Here is a 27910-nt window from a genome sequence, read left to right on the forward strand (position 1 = left end):
TATCAGTCTTATAAAGATATTGTATATTTGCATGTGTTTTCATCCCAATGCCTTTCTCCTTAATTTTTTTAGTATGAGCATACAGGATGGTTACGTATGTCCCCATGATCAGAGAGCCAACCCACTGTTAAGTTGTTTCAAGCCAGAGAGGCCTTAACCTCCTAAATCAATAAACTCCAAATCAATAGTCCTCTTATAAATAAGTTATGGTGTCTGTTTTTTTGTTTTGTTTGTTTCTTCTCCCAGTGAAGGGGGTGTGGGATTCCAGCAACTCCTATTGGGTCATTAGGAATTCTCTTTGATGCAAATGATAGATCGTATTTTCATGACATGGTGACATTCTGCCAAGACCCTGAGTTCCTTACAATCTGAGAGTTATTTTGAGACCTGGGTTTATAGTCTTTTAAGGGGACTAATGGTTATTTTTCTCTGTTGGCAAATGTTCACAATTTGATTTATAGATAGGTTTGAATGATGAAAGAATATTCTCTACAATACCCCTTTTCTCCAGCCTCTAGGTGAATCCACCTTCTGAAGCATCTTACTCTTTACACTCAAACGCCTGAGCTCTTCTTTTTATTTCTCTCCTTACAAATATCTGGCTCTATGGATTGGTATCCTCCCTATCATTTAGCTTGATGCCCTTTTCTCTTCTGGGGTTGTGAGAAACACCAGATTAAGGTCTCTGGTGGAATAAACCACAGTCAAATAACACAACAAAAACATTTCCATATGTTCTTCCACACATGCCTTGATATGGAGAATCATAGAAGGGGAAAAGGAGGGAGTGGCATGGGGGAACATTAATCGAAAAATCACATAGTCAAGCATACCCCACTTCCTACCCTGGCCAAGGCACTAAAGGAGTCCATCAGAAAATCATTGTTTTTTGAAAAATCAACACATTTCTATAACCACACATTATCATGGGGGACTTAGCCAATAGCTCGGTGGAGTTCAAACCCAAGAAGCAAGGTAGTGGAGGGGGAATGGAGGTCAACCATGCAGGGGACTTCGGGGCTACCCTGGAGGACCTGCGGGACCTTATGGAGCTGAGGGGTGCAGAAGCCATTCAGAAGATCCAGGAGAACTACACGGATACAGAGGGCCTCTGTCAGAGACTGAAGACATCCCCAGCCAATGGTGAGAGTCTCACTCGGACACACCACTCTCAGAGTGACATACTTCATTTGTGACACAAGATGCACATTATTACTCCACCTTACTAATCAAATTCAAACCAATATGTTAAATCAACTGAATTGTTTATGAAGAACCAGTTGATGATATTGTATGCCGTAGCGCCACTGCCATCGTGTTTGCATAGACGGTTTCTACTTTACTCAATGTCATCATTTGTACTGTCCTCATCCGTCTGGTTTTCTATCTGTATTTTTGTATTCCCAACCCAGTCTGCCCGAACATGCTTTCATGTCGTTGCTAAGCTACAAAAGCATCAGCAATCTGGTGGGTGTGAGGCAGAGACAGACACCTCCTCTCATTCATCCTCCAGCAAACATAAAATCGGCCCGAGGAGAGATGCTCAAACATATAAGAGCATTTCATGTTTTCAGCATAATTACTTTATTTTCAGTATTATAGTTTCAAAAAAGAAAAACTCTGATGACCTTAAATGATACAAGTGCCTTACTGTTTTTCACCATATCATCTTAAACAGGGATTTTTGATTATACTGTTGAGTAGAATGGGAACTTTCCAAATAATGTCGATTTCAGTTTCAATTTACTTCAGTGGAAATTACTAAGTAAAGAGCAAAAGAGTCTCATTTGTATTTACATTTTTAAGAACAATTTTAAATATTCCTGTTTTTACAATTCAACACACCTCTAATATCTGCAAACTTTTATAATGATTACAAAACAATGTTTTATAATTCAATAGAAATACATGTTTCAATAATCAAATCAAATGTTATTGCTCACGTACGCAGATTTTCTGATGTAATCGCAGGTGCAGTGAAATGCTTTCTAGCTCCAACAGTGCAGCAATACCTTGCAATAATAAAACAAAACAATACACACATAATCCAGAAAAATAAAGAAATTACAAAAAACATCAAAACGAGCCGTGTCAGATACCGGACTATGAATATATATACATCTAATATCCAAAAGTTATTTCCAGGTGTAGGTAATAATAAAATAAAGGTTCTGAGGAAATAATATAAGAAATTACCCCCCAAAAAATGATAGTAAATACTGCAAAGTTGGCTAGGAGCTAGAAACAGAGTGATCATGTCTGTCGGCACCATCTTGTTAGAGAGATCAAGAGGAATTTGTTCATGAACCTTTCATTACCATAGAAACGGCAAGAATATTGTCTGAATTAGTAAAAGGGGAATTTTCACAGAGTTTCCATTCAGATAAATTATTAATTTGCATATCTCCTCAACCTGAGATGTCGCTACTCACGTGTCTTTTTATCATCAGACTGTTTCACACAATTTCTGAACTTGGTCAAGGTCAAATGGAGTTCTGTGTGCAGTGCAGGCCTAGCTCTGGTTATAGTGCGACTACATTTTGACTACCCGACGAAATGGGATTGTGTGAAAAAGAAACAGATAAAGAGAGAAGGAGAGAAAGAGATACAGAGAGAGTGATGGCTGAGTTGCCAGTAGCAGCAGGTGACGTTTGGCAGGGAAGGACATGAGGAGTGTGTGACAGTCTGCCTAAGTGTGCTTGCCAGAGCACACACCCCACTGACTTAGCCATCTGTGCTGTTCCCACCCCATCTATCTCACTTCACCAAGAGAGCACCCAGCACTCAAACATGTATATGTCTGTCATATGATGCATGTGAGTGAGTCTATTGACATGTACATTTACAGAAATAATTGAATGATGCCTTATGCCGTGTTCTGTCTGCTCTATTGTAGACATTTTGATAGCACTTTATTTGAATGCTCTGTCATAATGCCTACACAAGGCTATAATAAACATGGCCTAGTCTGTAATTTTCTCAAGTTCTATGACCATGTCCAATATAATGTAATGACTGTTTATGACAACAGTATTTCACAAYGCCAGTTTCTAATATGAACCTATCATGAAGTGTTTCACACTGACTTTGTGAATCATGATGCACTGAAACTCAACAGATTAATGTCAGAGACCTGCAATTTGACAAATGTTTAGTCTTATGTAGGCATCCTGACAGAACTACCCCCCTTACCTACTGAATTCACGCAAGACTCTAATGCCCTCTAGTAGCGTTTRACATTAAATCCAGTGAGGTGAATGAAGGGATGCCGTACACCATGTTCAGTAGCAGTATTCCCTCTCCTCTAGGCCTATCGGACAACCCGTCAGACCTGGAGAAGCGTGGCCAGGTGTTTGGCCAGAACTTTATCCCTCCTAAGAAAGCCAAGTCGTTCCTGGAGCTGGTCTGGGAGGCCCTACAGGATGTCACTCTCATCATCCTGGAGATAGCTGCCATCATCTCCCTCGCACTGTCCTTCTACCAACCACCCGGAGAGGAGAGCGAAGGTAGGTTTGACTGACTATCCAGGTATTGAACTTGGGCTTTCCGCATGCCTTAAGAAAGCATTAGCCCTCTGAGCTAATGCCTAGATATTACCTCTGGGAGCTAACCCAAGTTTTCAGTTCTATCAGTTAAGGTAACTCATCAGGTGAGCGGAGTTCTGTCTTCCCTAATTTCTCTGCCCCCTCTCTTTCTCTGTCTCTCTCTGTCATCTTTCTTTCTCTCTCTCCCTCTCTCTGCAGCGTGTGGGAACGTGGCGTCCGGTGCAGAGGATGAGGGCGAAGCGGAGGCTGGCTGGATCGAGGGCGCAGCCATCTTGTTGTCCGTAGTCTGTGTGGTGCTGGTGACGGCCTTCAATGACTGGAGCAAGGAGAAACAGTTCCGGGGACTGCAGAGCCGCATCGAGCAGGAGCAGCGATTCGCCGTGGTGCGGAACGGCACCGTCATCCAGATCCCTGTGGCCGAAATGGTGGTCGGGGATGTGGCCCAAATCAAATACGGTCAGTCCAGAATCAGGAGAGGTCACCTGTGTAGTATACCTGGTTAGACTATCTACATAGTTACCTGTGTAAAACACATTTGTGGCATTTGTGGTACTTTTAACAGCAACCATATAATTCAGTAAACATATCTGGTATTGTGCATACTTTTATTAAGCAGTTATAACGATGTTTGGATCTTTATAATTCTTTATAGATCCTTATAAGTCTCTGGTCCCATGTGTCCTCCTGCATCCCGCTCCCACACAGGCGATCTCCTTCCTGCTGATGGGATACTGATACAGGGAAATGACCTGAAGATCGATGAGAGCTCGCTGACAGGAGAGTCTGACCATGTAAAAAAGTCTGTTGACAAGGACCCCATGTTGCTGTCTGGTGAGTTGTTTGCATATAATACAGTAGTCATATTACAGTTGGGCGACAGAGGCCATGCTAGGGGTGTTGCCTCTGTGCATGTGTGTGTGTTGTGTGTGTGTGTGTGTGTGTGTGTGTGTGTGTGTGTGTGTGTGTGTGTGTGTTGTGGTGTGTGTTGTGTGTTGGTGTGTGTGTGTGTGTGTGTGTGTGTGTGTGTGTGTGTGTGTGTGTTCTAGGTGCTTTCTTAAGCGTGTTCTTTTGTTTCTTATACGTGCCTACGTGTGACTGATGAGCTGCCTGAGTGAAGGGCCTGTCTAATGTGTCAGTATGCTGGCTGTAATGCCGAGAGGGGAAATCTCATTGCCTCTCCCAGTAAGAGAGTGACTCCTCCCTGTTCCCTGGAGCCTGACAGGGCTAATCGGATTGTAGCCCCTGGTCAGCTTCCTGAGCACCGGGTCATGGCTCCATTAGACCCACAGGACACCCTCTCTCATCCTTTTCCCAATAATGATACTCGGAACTGGACTTTGCTACTCACTCCATAGGTCCATTGCCTGGCTAGGCCTGTGCAGGGAACTAAAAGAAGAGCGTGATATTGTGATCATGGTGTAGCAGCCTCATCCACATTGCTGTAATGGCGCAGAAGAACAAATATTGAACGTTTTTAGATGCAGGTTAAGAAATATGTATGGTCAGTTATTTCATCATTATGTTTTTTTCCGGTATGTACCTGTCACACTTACATACATCACTTGATGTTTGGGCCACAGCATACTGGATGATTGCAGGAGAATGTATCAGTTCCAGTTGAAATACATTAGCTTTACCTGCTCTGACCATCTACATGCTGTGGTTTAGCGGACATACTCATAACAGTCTCAAGCCATTGCATATTTAAGCAATCACAAATATCAAACATATTTAGCAGTTTTCTGCACTATTACTGATTGTTCTTTCTCACATAGGGCTATTCCACTCCCTGGTATTAGGGTATGTGAACAGTGTTATTGAGCAACCCCAGGTCTCTTGTGATAGAGTAGTTTAATTAATGGGAACATAATGAAGCTCTGCTGTACAGAAGTAATTAGATCACCGGTCAGTAGGAAAAACAGAGGAAAGTGACCTTACACAGTGATTAAAAAAGACAAACTACAGTAGCCACAGATTGTTGAGTGTAATTCTGCATTGACCCTGGATTCGAACCTGCGTTCCCAACGGCACACCTCACTCAAGCCAACCGTGCAAAACTCTAGAGCAAGAAGCTAGCTTGTCACTCCAGGAATGAGAGTTGGCTTTTAGGCCTTAGGGAAGATGACGTCACTGTGTAATGTTAACTTAGTCGTCCACTATATCTACACTAAACAAAAATATAAACGCAACATATAAAGTGTTGGTCTCATGTTTCATGAGCTGAAATAAAAGATCCCCTGAATTTTCCATACGCACAAAAAGTTTATTTCTCTCAAATGCTGTGCACAAATTTGTTTACATCCCTGTTAGTGAGCATTTCTCATTTGTCAAGATAATTCATCCACCTGACAGGTGTGGCATATCAAGAAGCTGATTAAACAGCATAATCATTGCACAGGTGCCCCTTGTGCTAGGGACAATAAAAGGCCACTCTAAAATGTGCAGTTTTGTCACACAACACAATGCCACATATGTCTCAAGTTTTGAGGGAGCGTGCAATTGGCATGCTGACTGCAGGAATGTCCACCAGAGCTGTTGCCATATAATTTAATGTTAATTTCTCTACCATAAGCCYCYTCCAACGTTGTTTTTGAGAATTTGGCAGTACAGTGCCTTCAGAAAGTATTCATACCCCTTGACTTATTCCACATTTTGTTCTGTTACAGCTTGAATTCAAAATGGATAAAATAGATTGGTTTTCTCCACCATCTACACACAATACCCCCTAATGACAAAGTCAAAACATGTTTTTTGAAATGTTTTCAAATGTATTGAAAATGAAATACAGAAACACCCATTCACATAAGTATTCACACCCCTGAGTAGATACATGTTAGATTCACCTTTGGCATTGATTACAGATGTGAGTCTTTCTGGGTAAGTCTCTAAGAGCTTTGACACACGGGTTGTACAATATTTGCACATTATAATTTGTCAAGTTGGTTGTTGACCATTGCTAGACAGACATTTTTAAGTTTTGACATAGATTTTCACGCCGACTTAAGTCTACACTGTAACTAGGCCACTCAGAAACATTCAATGTCGTCTTGGTAAGCAACTCCAGTGTATATTTGGCCTTGTGTTTTAGGTTATTGTCCTGCTGAAAGGTGAATTCATATCCCAGTGTCTGGTGGTTAGCATACTGTACCAGATTTTCCTCTAGGATTTTGCCTGTCCTTAACGATTACAAGCATACCCATAACATGATGCAGCCACTACTAAGCTTGAAACTATGGCGAGTGGTACTCAGTAATGTGTTTTATTGGATTTGCCCCAAACATAACACTTTGTATTCATTGCTTTTGCAGTATTACTTCAGTGCCTTGTTGCAAACAGGATGCATATTTTGGAATATTTTTATTCTGTACAGGCTTCTTGCTTTTCACTCTGTCAATTAGGTTAGTATTGTGGAGTAACTACAATGTTGTTGATCCATGCTCAGTTTTCTCCTATCGCAGCCATTAAACTCTAACTGTTTTAAAGTCGCCATTGGCCTCATAGTGAAATCACACTGAGCGGTTTCCTTCCTCTCCGGAAACTGAGTTCAGAAGGACTCCTGTATATTTGTAGTGACTCTATGTATTGATACACCATCCAAAGTGTAATTAATAACTTCACCATGCTCAAGGGGATATTCAAAGTCAGCTTTTTTTATTTTTACCCATCCATCAATAGGTGCCCTTCTTCGCGAGGCATTGGAAAACCTCGCTGGTCTTTGTGGTTTAATCTGTGTTTGATATCAAGATAATTGTATGTGTGGGGTACAGAAATGAGATAGTCATTAAAAAATCTTGATAAACACTCCTATTGCACACAGAGTGAGTCCATGCAACTTATTATGTGACTTGTTAAGCACATTTTTACTCCTGAACTTATTTAGGCTTGCCATAACAAAGGGGATGAATACTTATTGACTCAATACATGTCAGTCTTTAATTTTTAATTAATAAAAACATTTGAAAAACATAATTCCACTTTGACATTATGGGGTATTGTGTGTAGGCCAGTGACACAAAATCTCAATTTAATCAATTTTAAATTCAGGCTGTAATACAACAAAATGTGGAAAAAGTCCAGGAGTGTGAATACTTTCTGAAGGCACTGTACGTCTAACCGGTCTCACAACTGCAGACCATGGCGTCGTGTGGGTGAGCGGTTTGCTGATATCAACATTGTGAACGAAGTGCCCCATGGTTGCGGTGGTCTTATGGTATGCACAGACATACCGTGACGAGATCCTGAGGTCCATTCTGAGGCCCATTTTTTTTAAGGTATCTGTGAGGTATCTGGAAATACATATCTATTCCCAGTCATGTGAAATCCATAGATTAGGGCCTAATTCATTTATTTCAATTGACTGATTTCCTCATATGAACTGTAACTCAGTAAAATCCTTGAAATTGTTGCATGTTACATTTATATTTTTGTTCAGTATACATCCWAGAAATAAACACTTTTGAAAACATGATTTTTCTGCAATAACAATCCATGAACAGCATATCATTGCAAACAATATTTATGGGCATTTTCTCTTCTGTTTTAGGTGCCATATATATAAAGGTACTCTGTTTAATATAGTGTTGATAACTGTGAGTTATTACCATGCCTATTTATGAATTTCATATTTGTGTCCCCTTAGGAACTCATGTGATGGAAGGCTCTGGAAAGATGCTGGTTACTGCTGTGGGGATCAACTCTCAAACTGGAATCATCTTCACTCTACTGGGGGCTGGAGAGGGTGATCAAGAGGAGGAGAAGAAAGACAAGAAAGGTAAGATAATAAGACATGCTGAAGGTGTAATGTCTTTAAGACGTTATCATTGGTATAAAAGCAAACCCTAGTAGCCTACATTTGAATCTCAATACATATAGCAGGGATGCTTAATATGGATATATACTGTACACGGATGTATTTACATATGATTGATTTGCAATGTCTGTTTCTTTTACTGTATATACACAGAGACATGTATGTATCAAATAAATAAATAAAAATGAAAATAAATCATGCATTGGCAGTTTCAATAGGTGTGTTGAAATGATGCTCCATTTAGCTGTGAGTCATTTAAGACCGGATGTTACTTCTGCTGAGAAAGAGAGAGCAGAGAGAGCATCACTGAGCTGTACAGTGTATATTTACAGTACATGGGCAGAGACTTTCCTCCCTGTCTCCCTCTCCTTGATATGAAGAGAGTGGTAGCTAGCTAGCTGTTTAATAATTATATCCAGTAAAAGCATAGCAGTCTGCAGATCGATCAATCATTTAATGGAAAGAGGGAGAGCAACATGGAGATGGGGTTACACAGACAGGGAAGCCTCTGGTTAGGACCAAACTTCACAATGTAGACCACAGAAAGATATGATGCAATGGTTTACTTATTTACTGCTGAGGTCTCATTCACTCATTTTTATCCATTCCCTGTTTGTGTTGTTTCTGTTGCTCATTCTTTTTAGTGATTTGATWGTTTTTGTCTCTTAATTTGATCAAATCTCTTATTGTCCCTATCCCTATCTCAAATCCCAAACCACTATCCCGTCAGAGGGCAATAATACCCCTGCAGTCGAAGCAAAACAGATCAGCATCATGAATGGTAGGTGTTTCCCCTACTAGACTAGTTAGATTGGTGAAGGGATTTGCTAGAGATATTCCATGGGACTTCCATGGGAAATTGTGGGCCCCTAATGTAATTGGGGGGGYAAATACAAACTAAACATATTTTGAAAAGTATGTTTAACATGCAATTTCTTCACATGTTTCTGTCACTTTCATTTTTGTCTATTCATTTTCCCATTCAATTTTTACTCCTTTAGGGGGGTTAAAATGGGAGCCATGTTTGCCTCCCATGCAGCATTATGTCTGTCACTTTCAGCTGTATCAGTCTAGATATTTATCTCTCTCTCACTCAATCACAGGTAAGCAAGATGGGACATTGGAAAACAATCAGAACAAAGGTAAGAAACAGTGGGATTTCAAGGCAGATGAATCATCCCTCATTTCAAATAGGCTGCCATATATAAATCGTTTGGGGAACTATACAAACAAGAGATGGTATGAGGTAATAATTTATACCAAATATTTATATAGAAAATGTTTACTTCTCGAATAAGATGGAAGCAATCTCTTGATTTATGTTGAAAACATCTTACCTGCACCTGTAAATGTGATAATAATGGATTGTATGTATACAGCGCTTTTTTATTAGGTCTCAAAGTGCTTAAAATCCTATAGGAGGCACTCCATGTTACAGTTGCATACTGTAGCACCAACCTGGGCGAAGCACGGCAGCCATTTTGTGCCGCAACGCTCACCACACCTTTTGACATTCATCTAACCGTCCTAACCACTCCCTAACTTTGTGACAACCCCCAACCTTAGCCAAGAAACAGGATGAGGCCGTTGCCATGGAGATGCAGCCCCTGAAGAGCGCTGAAGGAGGGGAGGTGGAAGCAGAGAAGAAAAAGGGCAACGTGCCTAAAAAAGAGAAGTCTGTGCTCCAGGGCAAACTCACTAAACTGGCCGTGCAGATCGGGAAGGCAGGTGAGGGCTGACTCTAAGCATTCAGCATTCATAATCTGTTTCTGCTGGCCTGCTTGTTCACTTTGCTTTGATCTGTGAATACACAAGGTGGCTAGTAGTGCATACACTGCTGACAAACTCTTCACATTTTCTGTCCTCCTTCTCAGGTCTGGTCATGTCAGCCATCACAGTGATCATCCTGGTGATGTACTTTGTGATCGAGACCTTTGTGGTTCAGGGCCGGGAGTGGCTCACTGAGTGTACACCTGTCTATGTGCAGTACTTTGTCAAGTTCTTCATCATCGGCGTCACAGTGCTGGTGGTGGCTGTGCCTGAAGGGCTGCCACTGGCTGTCACTATATCACTTGCCTACTCTCTGTCAAGGTGAGGGGAATAAGCTGTGTGTGTGTGTGTGTGTGTGTGTGTGGGGTGTGTGTGGTGTGTGTGTTGTGTGTGTGTGTGTGGTGTGTGTGTGTGTGTGTGTGTGTGTGTGTGTGTGGTGTGTGTGTGTGTGTGTGTGTGTGTGTGTGTGTGTGTGTGTGTGTGTGTGTTGTGGTGTGTGTGTGTGTGTGTGGATTAGAATAGCTGGCAAGACATTATGTGGACATTAATGTGACAATCATGTTAAATCATGTTATGTGACAAGCATTTTTGCTCAAATATCCCCCATGTGACAAAAACAAGGCGCGATTACACTATATATTGTGCATGCAGCTGAATTGTATTGTAGTTTCTCAGGTGTAGGCCTAACAGTAAGATTCCTCTCCGTCTGTTTCCTCCTGTTTCCCTATAGAAAATGATGAAGGACAATAACTTGGTGCGCCACCTAGATGCCTGTGAGACCATGGGCAATGCCACGGCCATCTGCTCTGACAAGACGGGCACCCTCACTACCAACCGCATGACCGTGGTGCAGGCCTACGCGGGCGACCAGCACTTCCACATGGTCCCGCACCCTGACCAGATGAATCCTATGGTGCTGGACACACTCGTAAACGCCATAGCTGTCAACAGCGCCTACACCTCCAAGATTATGGTGAGAGGGTGGATTGTGAAAGACAGATACTGTAGATACCTGCACACTGTTGAATGCTCCTACAGTTTTATTGTGGCATATGTCTGCAGTGTGGAATGATAACGGGACACAGCTTTATTTTTTCTGTTTATTCAGTGTAGTTTAGTTGGACATTTGAATGGAAACTCATTTTGTTCATGTCAGCACAACATACAGTAGCTTAAACAATTCATAGAATTCAGATTGTACATACCATTTTACATATACATTTACATACAAATGATATCGTCTTACCTTTTCTTTTCCTTCTTGTCTTAGACTCATTTTGCCCAGTCAGTTGAGCGGGGAGGATATAGTAACTTAATATTTTATCCGTTAGCCCCCAGATAAGGAGGGAGGCCTACCCAAGCAGGTGGGCAACAAGACAGAGTGTGCCCTACTTGGCTTCGTCCTGGACCTGAAGAGGGACTATGCCCCCGTGAGGGAACAGATCCCTGAGGAGAAGCTCTACAAGGTCTACACCTTCAACTCGGTGCGCAAGTCCATGAGCACAGTGGTGCAGTTGCCCGATGGATCCTTCCGCCTCTACAGCAAGGGGGCCTCTGAGATCCTGCTCAAGAAGTAAGTCTGACTCCGAGGCTTTACAAATAAAGTTGGATTTGATTTGAGGCTACAGCTTTGATAGAGAATGTGGTGGTGGTGGCCTCAAGATAAAGTTAGCCTTGAATGAGGTTTGATGAACAAAACGACTAACATTAATATTGTGCCCTAACATACAGAGCATCTGACTTGTGTCCTGAATAGGGTGGTAAAGGAAGGGTATATTACTGTGAAGTAGCAATATCTAACACAATTTTGGTAACTTTCAAGGATTTTAAGGAATTTATCACTGGACTTCTCGTGGACTTTTTAGGTCCTTCAGATGATCACTGGTGTCTGTAATTATCTCTGGCCCTCTGTGTGGCCTTATTATATGTACAATATATAACATAATCTAAAAATATTATTTTAAATAACATTTAAAATAGAATGACAACGCTGTAAAACATCCTAAGTATAAACCATGAATTTAGCGAATACCATTGGTGTTTAATCCTGGGCCATGCCACCATAAAATATATTTCACTATGTCAATATGTCTTTGTTGTAAATGTTGTGGTGCCAAACTGGTTGCAGTTGTGAAAAAATAAATAGTTGGAAAAGTTGCATAGTTAATAAAAAATAATGCCATTGTTGATTAGGTGGTTGTCAGAGTTGTGTGTATAGGTGGCAGGGAAGTCAGGCTCAGGAGAATCAAACTGAGTGTAATGGAGTTATTTAATAACAATGAACGAAACATACTCCAAACACTAAATGTAACAAATAACAAAAATGGGTACGAGGACCCGTCGCGCACCAATACAAAAATATATACAACACTGAAATACAAACAATCTCTGACAAAGACATAAGGGGAAACAGAGGGTTAAATACACAACAGGTAATGAATGGGATTGAAACCAGGTGTGTAGGAAGACAAGACAAAACCAATGGAAAATGAAAAATGGATCAATGATGGCTAGAAGACCGCTGACGTCGACCGCCGAGCACCGCCCAAACAAGGAGAGGCTTCGACTTCGGCAGAAGTCGTGACAGTGGTTGAATTTTTTGTTGTTGATATTTTCTCTTGAACCATATGGTCTATTCACTAGTAGCTCATGGACAATATGGACACAGATATAAAAAATGTATACTATATACTGTATGAATACTTAAAAGTTATTCAAGTATACTGTACATTTCCTGTAATTACCGGTAGCTTTGCAACCATAGTTCTGACTCTCTGTCTGTCAGGTGCTCCTCTATCATGGCTGGCGGTGGAGATCCGCGGGGTTTCCGCCCACGGGACAGGGATGAGATGGTGAAGAAGGTGATCGAGCCCATGGCCTGCGACGGCCTGCGCACCATCTGCGTGGCTTACAAGGACCTGCCGGCCAGCCCTGAGCCCGACTGGGAGGACGAGGCGGGCATCGTCAGCGACCTCATCTGTATCACCGTGGTGGGCATCGAGGACCCTGTCCGCCCAGAGGTAACCAAGACCGTACGCAGAGGGACTCTCTATTGCGGTGCAGTTGTTTACAGATGTAGGTAGAGATTTGGAGTGGAGTTTTTTCACAGGTATGACAATTGACTGTTTCTTGCTCTTCATTTCAAGTGAGTTATTCTGCAGATAAATGTCTAAATAAGTAAGATAGATATGAATTTAGGAATAAATAAGATTAGAGTGGGGAGACCCATGCACTTATGGAAGGGCTGGAACAGCAGGGTGACACAACAGGTATTGTTATACAACAGGTATTGTTAAACAGCAGGTATAGGTATAGTTAGGTATAGGTAGAGTTAGGTATAGGTATAGTTAGGTATAGGTATAGTTAGGTATAGGTAGAGNAGTTAGGTATAGGTAGAGTTAGGTATAGGTATAGTTAGGTATAGGTATAGTTAGGTATAGGTAGAGTTAGGTATAGTTAGGTATAGGTATTGTAATCTCACACGTAACATAAATAATAAATAGTATCGTAGCATCTGTCAACAGACTGGGATGCGACGACTAACAAGGAACTTTGCCGCAGGTGTTCACATTTTTTGAGTTTCGGAAAGGGAGTGGACATTTGGACCATAGACTTGCCATAAGGATACAGAGGGGGGAGGGGGGGGGGCTATTTCGCTCCTTGTTCTAGTATATTTTCTAACACATCTGCCCCCAGAACATAATCAAGTGTCCAATGCAATTAAAAAATGTTTCAGTTCTGCGTTTCTGAGATTATAGGTATTGTTATAATTGTAGTAGTAAATATTCAGTGATTAAGCTGTAGTTTCATGCACATTAGCTAGTAAGAGGGTGTGCCAAGGCTTTATCAAAACCCAGCTGTCTTTTCTAACCAGGTCCCAGATGCTATCAAGAAATGCCAGCGAGCAGGTATCACTGTGCGCATGGTGACAGGTGACAACATCAACACAGCACGAGCCATCGCTGCCAAGTGTGGCATCATCCAGCCAGGGGATGACTTCCTGTGTATAGACGGGAAGGAATTCAACCGACGAATCAGAAATGAGAAAGGAGAGGTAGAATTCATCATTCATGAATTGTTTGACACTTTTTAACTGACAAAAAAATATAAGTGCCCTGATTCAGTTCCTTAGCTTGTTTTACATAGTGTTACATGACTCAACATTTTCTGTGGATACCCAATCTTTCTTACAGGTTGAGCAGGAGCGCATTGATAAGGTTTGGCCCAAACTGAGAGTTCTGGCTAGGTCCTCACCTACAGACAAACATACACTGGTCAAAGGTGGGTCAGTGATTCTACACTCAAAGCTACAGTATTCTTTTGTAAACAGTTTGTAAACCATGCAGCTGCAGCATTTCCAATGAGACCTTAATCTCTCTGCAGGCATCATAGACAGCACCGTACTGGAACAGCGGCAGGTAGTGGCTGTGACAGGGGATGGGACAAACGACGGACCCGCCCTGAAGAAGGCCGATGTTGGCTTTGCCATGGTGAGACATCATGATGATGATGATGATGATGATGACAAATCTTTAGTCATTTTAGTAACTTTGGGAAAATATTAAGTCCCACACTTAAAGTTGCAGTCCGGGATCATAAGCACTTACAAATTTGTATCGTATCATACAAAATGGTTGATGTAGTACACAATTTTCAGGAACCAGTTTTGGCTCGTGAGCACTGCTTTCAAAACTACTGTGTGATGCTCCAAGACCTTTGGAGCATCACTTTAATAATACATTTCCCTACCTATTTACATTGTAGTTACATAGGCATGGTATGTACTGTGGTATTGTTACATTAGTTCTAACATAGTACTTACGGCTGTGTAACTATCATGCACATACATAGGTATTAGTGACATGTTGTTTTTTTATGTGAGACTTGTGCAAGCGGGGGGGTGAATTTAAAGTGGATTATTTTGGTGGCTCTGTGTAGGGCATCGCTGGTACTGACGTAGCCAAGGAAGCCTCTGACATCATCTTGACTGATGACAACTTCTCTAGCATTGTGAAGGCGGTCATGTGGGGACGTAACGTCTATGACAGCATCTCCAAGTTCCTCCAGTTCCAGCTCACTGTCAACGTGGTGGCTGTCATTGTGGCCTTCACCGGCGCCTGTATCACACAGGTACTCACTCCATCTCTGACTCTCACACACCATACCACAGTACAGCACATCACAACACACCACAACACACCACAACACAATTCACTGTTGTGTAAAATCCAAATGGACCATTTAAGTAACTGTAGTAAATGATCTAAGATGTAGGTAACGGTCTATGGACATTCCAAACAAGCTTTGAAGCAAAATTTATTCAAATTATATCAAATATCAAACTTACCTCTTTTTCTCTCTCCTTCTCTCCTTACCTCTCTTGCTGCTTCTCTTTTTACTTCTGCCTCTTTCCGTCCCCCTCTCTCTACCTCTTTCTCCCTCTCTCCTTACATGTCCCTACCCCCTCCTCTCTCTCTCCTCCCTTCAGGACTCTCCTCTGAAGGCTGTCCAGATGTTGTGGGTGAACCTGATCATGGACACATTTGCCTCCCTGGCCTTAGCCACCGAGCCGCCCACTGAGTCCCTGCTCCTGAGGAAGCCTTACGGCCGCAACAACCCCCTCATCTCCCGCACCATGATGAAGAACATCCTGGGTCATGCCATCTACCAGCTCACCATCATCTTCACCCTGCTGTTTGCGGGTACACACAAGGGAGGAGGAGAAGGAGGAGGAGAGAGACTGGAAGTGGGAGGAGAATGGAGACAATGGGAGGAGGTGGAGGGGGGCTGCAGGTGGAGGTGGGGGACGGAGGCTGGAGGTGGGGAAAGGGGGAGTGGGGTGTAGGTAATGCAATAGTGAGGAACAAGAAGGTTGAAGAAAAACAGTCATGGAACTGTGGTGCTCTATTTAGCTCATAGTATTTTACATGATCATTTAGTATACCTTTGCTTGCTATTAAAGGGATAGTGTGTTTTGCTACTTATCCAGTCAGATGAACTCATGGATACCATTTTTATGTCTCTGCGTTCAGTATGAAGGAAGTTGTAGGTAGTTTTGCGAGCCAATGCTAACTAGCTTTAACGTTATCACTGGAAGTAGAAACTACCGTCAACTTCCTTAAAACTGCACGCAGAGACATAAAAAATCGTATCCATGACTTCATCTGACATTGGGTAAGTAGCAAAACAGCTTAATTTCCAGAATCTTGCACTATCCCTTTAACTAGAAAATATATATTCGACTACATGTGTCTCTTTCTATTGTCTGCTTATCCTTTTTGTGTTCCTCTCCATCTCAGGAGAAAAGATCTTCAACATTGATAGCGGACGCAACGCCCCTCTGCACTCTCCCCCCTCCGAGCACTACACGATCATCTTCAACACCTTTGTGCTCATGCAACTGTTCAACGAGATCAATGCCCGCAAGATCCACGGTGAAAGGAATGTTTTCGACGGCATATTCCACAACCCTATTTTCTGCAGTATTGTGCTGGGGACTTTTTTAATGCAGGTGAGAGGACCATAAGCTTTTACTTCTTATACGTTGTTTTCCCTTTACATTATAGCAATCCTAGTAATGTTATTCAACCATGACATATACCTAATAATATTGACTACTTAATTATTGTCTCACAGGATATGTTGTGCTAACCAATGGCAACCACTTTTTGTGATCATATCTCTCTCGTCTTGTGTCTTATTCTGTACAGTTTGTGATTGTGCAGTTTGGGGGGAAACCTTTCAGCTGCACACCGCTCAATGTGGAACAGTGGTTGTGGTGTCTGCTCGTGGGAGTAGGAGAGCTGCTGTGGGGACAGGTATTTATGCTGGAGTTAATGTTGTGTGAATGTGTTAACCAATCTGTGGTTCTCCAGTGGTTTTGTGTCAAGACACAATTAAGGCATTTGACATAGACAAACACACATATCCATAACCCAGTCTTCAGTTGGCTTTGACACAAGGACTTGCTAGGACCAACCAGACCGAAACGGAAGTTGTGTTCTTCTGCTCATCAACTAACGCTGACCCCTGACCCCAACAGCTCATCACCACGGTGCCTACCAGCCGCCTGCCCTGTCTGAAGGAAGCGGGTCATGCGCTGGGTAAGGAAGAGATGATTGATGATGACATGGCAGATGATGAGCAAGAGATTGACCATGCTGAGAGGGAGCTACGTCGAGGGCAGATCCTCTGGTTCCGGGGCCTCAATCGTATTCAGACTCAGGTACAGTGCATTGAGCTCCACCATTCTCTGTCCCTTGTCTTTCCCTAACAAGGGCTCTCGTATATGCTGTACTGTCCTACGAAGAGGAGTCTTTTCTGCTTGCCCGACTTATCTCTGTTAATTTGTGTCTCTCTTTCTTCACCATTTGATGCCTTAATTTATTTCACCACACTTTGTTTTCCTATATTTATTGAAATTTAATCATCTCTATTGTAACCTATCAGAGTCATTTTGATTACATCTCATGGTCATATTTCTCACTTTTTATCCTTCATCCTCATGTCATTGCGATTATCACAGATTCTGTCTTTATTTTTTATGTATCCTTAATCCTCGTCACTGTTACACAGAAAAGTCTTCAATGATCATACCTAATAATCCTAACAACAAGTATATTAAATATATTACAAGAGTTCTAATTGTAGTCTGTCTCTTACTGAAACCAGCATCTAGGTGAGACATATGATGCTGATGTAGTGCTAAATACAATAATGATCATTACCAGTCCATGTTTTGAGGGCAACATCATTGATTTAAAACAGACTTTGATTTTCTTTTAAAATYCCTTTTTGTATCTAAAACATGCTTTTTGATTCCTTCATTGTGGAACATGATCTCTACAAAACAACAAGTTCTACTATACCATCCCTTTAAACGTGATTCATTCTGCCTGTTGCTTTCATAGCTCTCCAATATGCCCCACAGGGCCCCCTACCAATTGACATGAGGTACTTCAAGACTGTCATGTCCTCTCTGTAATATCCTCTCTTTCTCTCCAACAGATGGAGGTAGTGAGTACCTTCAAGAGAAGTGGTTCCTTTCAGGGTGCTGCGCGACGTCGCTCCTCAGTTCTCAGCCAACTCCATGACGTAACCAATATTTCTACTCCCACTCACGTAGTTCTCTCCACTGCCAATGCAACTGGTGCGCCTGGGAGTGAGTTTCTGCCATCCATTAACGGCACACAACAAAAAACAGTCCACTCACTATCATCAAAATGAGCATGTTTTACATAGAAAATTGACCTTTGCCTGCCCAGAAATGCAATTAAGCATCAAAGATATGTGTGTTTGTCTGTGTGTGTGTTGTGGCGTGGAGGAGTCAACCAACTGACCAACTGACCTTTTCATTTTAGTTTTCCTCCTTTGTTCTGGTTTATCTACCATCTCTATCTCCATCATGTTTTAATTAGTTTAGTGACTGTGTGTCTATGTGTATATTTGTGGTTTTATTATTTGTTAATTTAATATTACATTTCTCTACCTCCTTTTCACTACTACCTCGTGATCTTAGGCCAGGATTCAATCAGATTCCCGCTAGCCGACAACCGCATAGCTCTTGTTCGAGTGCTGCAATGTCAGGCTGTATACTCGTTTGTCTTTGTAATTATGTATAGGCTACCTCGCTTCTTCAAGCGTGATATTAGCTGGCCAGCTGTATTAAATGAACCCATAAATAATATATTTATTTATTATTATTTATGTACAGTGCCTTGCAAAAGTATTCATCCCCCTTGGCGTTTTTCCTATTTTGTTGCATTACAACCTGTAATTTAAATGGATTTTTATTTGGATTTCATGTAATGGACATACACAAAATAGTTCAAATTGGTGAAGTGAAATGAAAAAAATTACTTGTTTCAAAAAATTCAAAAACATTTAAAACGGAAAAGTGGTGCGTGCATATGTATTCACCCCCTTTGCTATGAAGCCCCTAAATAAGATCTGGTGCAACCAATTACCTTCAGAAGTCACATTATTTAACTAATTAAGTCCACCTGTGTGCAATCTAAGTGTCACATGATCTCAGTATATATACACCTGTTCTGAAAGGCCCCAGAGTCTGCCACACCACCAATCAAGCGGCACCATGAAGACCAAGGAGCTCTCCAAACAGGTCAGGGACAAAGTTGTGGAGAAGTACAGATCAGGGTTGGGTTATAAAAAAAATATCTGAAACTTTGAACATCCCATCAAGAAACCATTAAATCCATTATTCAAAAATGGAAAGAAAATGYCACCACAACAAACCTGCCAAGAGAGGGCCGCCCACCAAAACTCACGGACCAGGCAAGGAGGGCGTTAATCAGAGAGGCAACAAAGAGACCAAAGATAACCCTGAAGGAGCTGCAAAGCMCCACAGCGGAGACTAGAGTATCTGTCCATAGGACCACTTTAAGCCGTACACTCCGCAGAGCTGAGCTTTACGGAAGAGTGGCCAGAAAAAAGCCATTGCTTACAGAAAAAAATAAGCAAACATGTTTGGTGTTCACCAAAAGGCATGTGGGAGACTCCCCAAACATATGGAAGAAGGTACTCTGGGCAGATGAGACTAAAATTGAGCTTTTTGGCCATCAAGGAAAAACGCTGTCTGGCACAAACCCAACATCTCTCATCACCCCGAGAACACCATCCCCACAGTGAAGCATGGTGGTGGCAGCATCATGCTGTGGGGATGTTTTTCATCAACAGGGACTAGGAAACTGGTCAGAATTTAAGGAATGATGGATGGCGCTAAATACAGAGAAATTCTTGAGGGAAACCTGTTTCAGTCTTCCAGAGATTTGAGACTGGGACGGAGGTTCACCTTCCAGCAGGACAATGACCCTAAGCATACTGCTAAAGCAACACTCGAGTGGTTTAAGGGGAAACATTTAAATGTCTTGAAATGGCCTAGTCAAAGCCCTCAATCCAATTGAGAACCTGTGGTATGACTTAAAGATTGCTGTACACCAGCAACTGGAGCAGTTTTGCCTTGAAGAATGGGCAAAAATCACAGTGGCTAGATGTGCCAAGCTTATAGAGACATACCCCAAGAGACTTGCAGCTGTAATTGCTGCAAAAGGTGGCTCTACAAAGTATTGACTTGGGGGTGTGGGGGGGGGGGGGTGAATAGTTATGCACGCTAAAGTTTTCAGTTTTTTTGTCTTATTTCTTGTTTGTTTCACAATAAAAAATATATTTTAGCAACTTAAAAGTGGTATGTTGTGTAAATCAATTGATACAACCCCCCCCCAAAACATTTTCATTTCAGGTTGTAAGGCAACAAAATAGGAAAAATGCCAAGGGGGGTGAATACTTCCGCAAGCCACTGTATTCTTTTTTTATTCATTATATAATATTTTGATTTATTATAGCCTATATTTTATATGTATGACAATTTCATAGTTCTGAAAATGTTTCCTCATTTATGCTTTTTGACTGCACAAATAAGGAGAACGTAGCCAGGTACCTTTTGTAAACTGTTTTTCGTTGAAAGATTTTACATTCAAGTGTAATTATTTCTATCATCAATAGAGTCTACACGTTATATCAATGTTTTGAACTACTAACGTTTTAGGGAACGACGGTATCAGGTTTCAGGTAAGACCCAAGTGCAGACTGTGTAGAAGTAACAATGTTTATTGCAACAACAGGGGCAGGCAAACAACAGGTCAAGGCAGGCAGGAGTTGATCATCCAGAGGGGGACAAGGTACAGGTTGGCAGGCAGGCTCAGGGTCAAGGGTAGGTAGAGTGGTCAGGCAGGCGGGCTCAGAGTCAGGACAGGCAAGGGTCAAAACCAGGAGGGTGAGAAAAGATTCTGGAAAAAGCAACAGCTGAGACACAAACCGCTGGTTGACTTGAACGAACGAGACGAACTGGCAACAGGGGATAATGGGGAAGATGGGTGACACCTGGAGGGGGGTGGAGACAATCACAAGGACAGGTGAAACAGATCAGGGCATGACAGACGGGTGTGTCTTTTGACAATGTCCACAAGAGCAGCAGCTCACCAATTTGACAGCTCATACCGTTATACCTCTTACCCGGCCTAAACAAGAGTTTGTTGGCTAACGTGGGTTACCGCTGATCTGATTTAATCCTGGCCTTAATCTATTTCTTCATCTTGCTGCTTTGTTTGGATTGATGCAGTCTGTGATCAATCGTGTTTCAAACTGCCCAGAGCAGACTGTCTGTATGCTCCTATGGTTTTATCAGATTTGTGACAATACATATGTTTAATTTTCAAAGAGATACAAATTGTATTCAGAGCATTACGACAATGCCAATTTGAAAGAATTTCTTAAATGGCAAATCAAGGTAAAAAAAGATAAGAAAAAAAAGAACATGTATTTTGGGTTTGTGCACTTCTAGACAGTTGTAAACCTTCGAGTGTAAGCCTGAAACAGTGACATTTCTGAGATGTTACTGTTTGGTCACCCTACCAATACAAATCTTTCTCTGTCCCTAGGTTCGATCAGACTGCCAAAATAGGATCTGCAGTGTTGCTTTGTACAAATAACTACCCTTATTTTACTTGGTCTTTTTCATTCTCTCTCATTGTAGGTTTTGCATCTCACGAAGGAAGATAGTTTTATTTCCTTTCTATTTCCTAACGTAGGCCTACTCTAACTGATTATTACGGATCATTTATGTTGTTGTTTTCTTTTCTTATAAAACATACAGATTATCTTATTCCATTGAGGTCATTCAATGATATGTTTCCATTAAGATAAATCAATGATGGGTTGAGGGTGGGCTTAAACTGCAAACTACAGCTCCAAGCATTGCGGGTTCAATCTTAGTGCTAGGCACTCCTTTTTTTGTTTTATTTTTTCTGTTTTAACCCTATACCAAACCTTAACCCTAACATTTTAACCAGTTAGAATGAAGGCCTTAACTTAAGTTTCGGTTTCACTTCTACACAGTTTGACTGACAGCTAACTTCAGTTCAGTTTGACTGACAGCTTACATATGGCAAAATACACCATAATTGAAGGGCAAGACATGCCATATATCTGTTGCATGCAGTTATGTCAAATGTCTCCATTTCCTTTGGAGGTTGCATTGCAGCATTTGGTATAATGCAATACCGAGGCATTTGTCCAACCCATATTCAAAAACAGACCATTAAGTGTTGTGCACTTTGCCTATTATCATTTCCTTTGAGGACTTTTTGATTTGTTAATTTTTCTTATAAACAGCCACAGATTGTTCTGTATGTTAGGAAGGTTAGTAGACATCTGAATGTACGAACACTAGCTTCTATTTCTGAATTTGCATTGTTCAGCGTGTCTTTTACGTAATTGTTTTGCTGTTCAGCTTTATAGGTAGTTCTCATTGTTTCCCCTTGATCATACTGTGTACATTGATGGAAGGTCCATTATCTTCACTGAGAATAGTTTGACCAATTCATGAATAGAATTGCCATTTGATTCCCTGAATTGACTGAGTGAAAATGAATTGAGCCTAACCCTGACTTGCGTAAATTGTTTAGTGTAATTTAATAAGTCTGAAGTGACCATGGGATTCATGCTCCACCACAATAAAACAGGCCTTCTCATCTTCTTCTGTTTTTCCATCCAGCTCCTTGAGAGATCTTTAGGTGGCCCATTTGAAAGAAACCAAGTGAATACATTGACTTGAGTAATAGTTAATTTTCAACAGCTGTGGTGTTATATTGACCATTATACTCGAAAGTTTACAATTTTCACAAGGGGACATGAATTCAGAGGGCACATAATAATGATTTATTTTCTAAATAATTGACTTTATGGGAACAAACAGCTCCTTGGAAAAACAAATCAGCACAAGTCGACCTTAACAGTGTCTCTATGTTGCCTGACTCCCTCATCACAACAACGTTATTGGGTCATGTCGCTTCTTGTGCAAGACCTTTGTGGTCATTTTCACAGTTAGAATGTTTTTTTTGGTTGTGCTTGCTACAAAGGTTGGTCTTTTTAGAGGRGCTTGCTGAAGAAATGGGTCTTTGTGGCTATGCTTGCTGCAGGAATGAACAAACAAATCATATTGTTTGTGCATGCTGAGGTACAGTCCACTGAGCAAATCGGAGTAAGGACCTAAGTATAATTTCTAACGCTCGCCCAAAACTCAGACTTTCACACGAATCTCCCTTTTTATATCAGTGCATGATTTAAACAAGGGTTTTAGTTACTCACATGTATCTCAAGATAGGATTCAGCCTGTAGTGCCTATCGCAACAGAATATGATTGCATTCATGTTCACACACTTATTTGCTCTGTGGGAATGAATGTATTATTATTATTTTATTATACTTCACAATATGTGCATCTCTTTACCATTTAGGACCAGCCATAGTCATTACAGAAACATCCTTTTTATTAATGTATTGTTTTCCTCATTAACAATATTAAAGCAAGCTTACCATAAGGCCTATTAAGACCTATGTTGAGTTCTGTGTGAATGGGTGCTGACTTTGAGTGGATGAATAACCCATCACTTATTATTATTTTTGTACAAGGAGATGGGTATGTGGTGGCTGGACACAGAACAACTGGTGGTGTATCATAAATGTTTCAAATGTAGATTTTCCCATGCTTACAATGCCTTCGGAAAGTATTCAGACCCCTTGACTTCTCCCACATTTTGTTATGTCACAGTCTCATTCTAAAATTGATTAAATCGATTCCCCCCCTCATCAATCTACACACAATACCCCATAATGACAAATCAAAAACAGGTTTTTAGAAATTTTAGCTTATCAAGAATGAAAAACATGTGCTATTTAATAGTTTTGATGTCTTAAAATTTGTAGGTGTGTCCAAACTTTTGACTGGTACTGTAAGTATTCAGACACTTTACTCAGTACTTTGTTGAAGCACTTTTGGCAGAAATTACAGCATTGAGTCTTCTTGGGTATGACGCTACAAGCTTGGCACACCTGTATTTGGGGAGTTTCTCCCATTTTTCTCTGCAGATCCTCTTAAACTCGGTCAGGATGGATGGGGAGCGTTGCTGCACAGCTATTTTCAGGTCTCTCCAGATATGTTCGATCAGGTTCAAGTCCGGGCTCTGGCTGGGCCACTCAAGGACATTCAGAGACTTGTCCCGAAGCCACTCCTACGTTGTCTTGGCTGTGTGCTTAGGGTCATTGTCCTGTTGGAAGATGAACCTTCGCCCCAGTCTGAGGTCTGGAGCAGGTTTTCATCAAGGATCTCTCAGCACTTTGCTCAGTTCATCTTTCCCGTGATCCTGTCTAGTCTCCCAGTGCCTGCCGCTGAAAAACATGCCCACCATGCTTCACCGTAGGGATGGTGCCAGGTTTCCTCCAGACGTGACGCTTAGCATTCAGGCCAAAGAGTTCAATCTTGGATTCATCAGACCAGAGAGTATTGTTTTTCATGGTTTGTGCGTCTTTAGGTGCCTTTTGGCAAACTCCAAGCGGGCTGTCATGTGCCTTTACTGAGGAGTGGCTTCCATCTGGCCACTCTACCATAAAGGCCTGATTGGTGGTGCTGCAGAGATGGTTGTCCTTCTGCAAGGTTCTCCCATCTCCACAGAGGAACTCTAGGGCTCTGTCAGAGTGACCATCAGGTTCTTGGTCACCTCCCTGACCAAGGCCCTTCACCCCTGATTGCTCTGTTTGGCCGGGCGGCCAGCTCTAGGAAGAGTCTTGGTGGTTCCAAACTTCCTCCATTTAAGAATGATGGAGAACACTGTGTTCTTAGGGACCTTCAATGCTGCAGACATTTTTTTGTACCCTTCCCCAGATCCTGTCTCGGAGCTCTACGGACAATTGCTTCGACCTCATGGCTTGGTTTTTGCTCTGACATGCACTGTCAACTGTGGGATCTTATATAGACAGGTGTGTGCCTTTCCAAATCATGTCCAATCAATTGAATTTACCACATGTGGACTCCAATCAAGTTGTAGAAACATCTCAAGGATGATCAATGGAAACAGGATGCATCTGAGCTCAATTTCGAGTCTCATAACAAAGGGATTGAATACTTATGTAAATAACGTATTTCCACTTTGTCATTATGTGGTATTGTGTGTGATCAGGGAAAAAAACGATTTAATCCATTTTACAATAAGGCTGTAAAAATTGTATTTATTTTGAAAAAATCAAGGGGTCTGAATACTTTCCGAAGGCACTGTATAATGTGATGTTGAGGAACAGTTTTTAAAACAATTGTTCTGACATTGAAGGTACTGGTTTGTTGTACAGCACTGGCAATTCCAGTGTGGTGACTATTGTGCCTTATGTAATAGATCCATTGTCTACTATATTGCCATTTTTGTACTGAGCTGGATGACTGTATTTATGTCCTTAAATTTGTTTGTACTGTATCTAAAACACCTGAGTTTAGATATACCCTAGATAACTTAAAAGTACACGTTCAAGATGTTCAATAGAAATATACAATTCACTTACAATAATACTTATTTTGGAAGTTTAACTAATTATTCACATACACTGTTAAGGAAGGGCTTTTTTTACAGCCACCCCCAAATTCACAAGAGTTAATTTGAACAACTTTTACAATGATATAACAACATTACTCATCAAGTCTACAGAAGCCTGTGATTACTGTGACTGGTCTGTATTGTGTGTGATGTTCACTTAGCTTAACTGGTAGCTGCATTATGGCTCATTGGACGTTGCATCACACAAACAATCTGTCATCCAACTACACCCATTTTTGTTTGCACCAAGACAAGCTCAGGCACGACCACCTGCAATGTGTTTCTTTTACAGCATGGCAGTAAATGAGGCTCTCACATGATCAGTCTTGGCATGTCAGTTGTTGTTTGGTTTTTGAACTGATCTGAATCCCATACTCTGTGTTCTGCTTGTTTCACTTGTCCCGTATGTAAGTTCAGAGTTCAGTACAAAAATATGTATAAGTTTGAGAGAGTGTGTGTGTGTGTGTGTGTGTGTGTGTGTGTGTGTGTGTGTGTGTGTGTGTGTGTGTGTGTGTGTGTGTGTGTGTGTGTGTGTGTGTGNTGTGTGTGTGTGTGTGTGTGTGTGTGTGTGTGTGTGTGTGTGTGTGTGTGTGTGTGTGTGTGTGTGTGTGTGTGTGTGTGTGTGTGTGTCAGACAATGTTGTACATCCATCAATTAATATTTGATTAATTTTAAATATCTTAAATCGAACTGACAACACTAACTTTTATTTAAGTCATTATTTCAGTTTTCATTTGTTTTACTTTCCCTCATTTACTTTAAAGTTACAGAGTAATCCAAAGTGGACATGTACATATTGTACACATACAGTAGGTTTTATCAGGTCAGTGAGGCATTTCAAACTCATAGGTAATTGATTGCCTTTAAAGAGGCTGTACAGAACTTTTGCCTCTGGGCAAGTTCTTGAGCAAACGGTGTCCCCTAAATGGACAAATATAATATCTAGGAATTACCTTATTGGACAGAAAGAGGTACACCTCCCCACGCCCAGGCAAGCCTACTACTGTACGATAACACCTTTTATTTAGAATTTAACTAARATTTAGTAGAATTTTCAGAAGATTCAAAAGTTGTATTTTTTCATAACTTTTTCAGGTCAGCCACTGTGACGCTTTTAAATGATTAAATGCTACATCTCTCTCCAATTGTTTGTCCCATCTATTCCCTTTTCCTTTCTGCATTTCTCCCCTTGTTTGACCATTATTATACAAAACTCAACATAGATCCGAGTGGTGAAAGCATTCCATAGCCCACTTTATGATGGCATTGAGAAGCCGGAATCCAAGAACTCCATCCACGACTTCATGGCACACCCGGAATTTCTCATCAGTGACTTGGTCCACAACATCCCCTTGATTGACGAGACAGACATTGAAACCGAAGAATCAGAGCGCTCAGAGTGCAACAACGTTCGCCTGGCTTTTCGTCAAGCTCCTCCCCCTGCCCAGGCCCCTCAGCCTCCCCCTCGCTGCCGCTCCACCTCCCGTCCCGCCCCCTGCCGCCAGCAGAGCCTCCCCGTTACACTCAACTGCAACAACAACGCCACTGCTGCTGCTGACGCTGAGAATGGAGATCATCTGAACCCAAAAGATGCAACACTACCAACTGCTTCTCTCTGCCGCCCCGCCAGCCCGTTGCACAGCTTGGAGACCTGTTTATAACTACAATCTGGGCACATGGTTGACAAGTAGGGAGAGGAAACACCAATGACTTTGATGGACATGGATGTAACCCAACAAAGAGGAAATGAAGAGGAAAACTGGACATGGAAAGAGAAATTATTACATTGTATAGACCAATGGTTTTATAGATTGTTGCCCAACCTTTCCTCAACAGCCACTGCTTTTAGCCTGCACTCTCCGCTTCAAAACACTCACATATCCTCTCAAAAAGCTCCGCAATCTAACGATGCTAACCCCATCAGACTCTGATCGACACTTTTGAAATGTATATCTAGGCACGCAATAGAGGAGTGATTGGTGTAGTGGAGACAAGAATGAACTGGAATTGATTCTTGCCCTTTTGATTGAAAATATTGAAGACTCAACCGAAAGTGAAATGGGGTTAATTCATTCTGCTTTTTAACAATATAATTGTTCAGATTATTACTGTTGTTATTACTACTGCAATTACTACAATTACTACTACAATTATTATATTCCAGTTAATGATGCTTCATTAATTAGCTTTATCTTTCCATGTATGTTTGTATGTATTGTTTGTTTGCTTAACTGCTGTATTTGTCTCCTTGTTTTTCTGTTTTTATATACTCCTTCTGGTCACGTCACCTTTTTTCCTTTTCTGTGTTTACATGTGTTGTGTATGTCTTGAAAAAGAAAATAATAAAT

The 27910-nt window shown here is 41.4% G+C and overlaps 1 protein-coding gene across 1 annotated transcript; it reads left to right on the forward strand.

The window, feature by feature from the left end:
- The first annotated feature begins 592 nt into the window (after positions 1-592).
- On the forward strand, positions 593-27454 carry LOC111966505 (plasma membrane calcium-transporting ATPase 3-like). Its single transcript, XM_070444480.1, is given in 22 exon segments — positions 593-1143; positions 3309-3506; positions 3744-4001; positions 4251-4376; positions 8185-8316; positions 9086-9136; positions 9459-9497; positions 9922-10083; positions 10230-10462; positions 10856-11098; positions 11457-11698; positions 12911-13145; positions 14000-14179; positions 14319-14406; positions 14509-14615; positions 15064-15255; positions 15614-15827; positions 16425-16636; positions 16836-16943; positions 17168-17350; positions 18133-18219; positions 26786-27454. Coding segments are annotated over 22 exon segments (3945 nt in total). The 5' UTR covers positions 593-926; the 3' UTR covers positions 27224-27454.
- The last annotated feature ends 456 nt before the right edge of the window (positions 27455-27910 follow it).

This window comes from Salvelinus sp. IW2-2015, linkage group LG7, assembly GCF_002910315.2.
Source record: "Salvelinus sp. IW2-2015 linkage group LG7, ASM291031v2, whole genome shotgun sequence".
NCBI lineage: Eukaryota > Metazoa > Chordata > Actinopteri > Salmoniformes > Salmonidae > Salvelinus > Salvelinus sp. IW2-2015.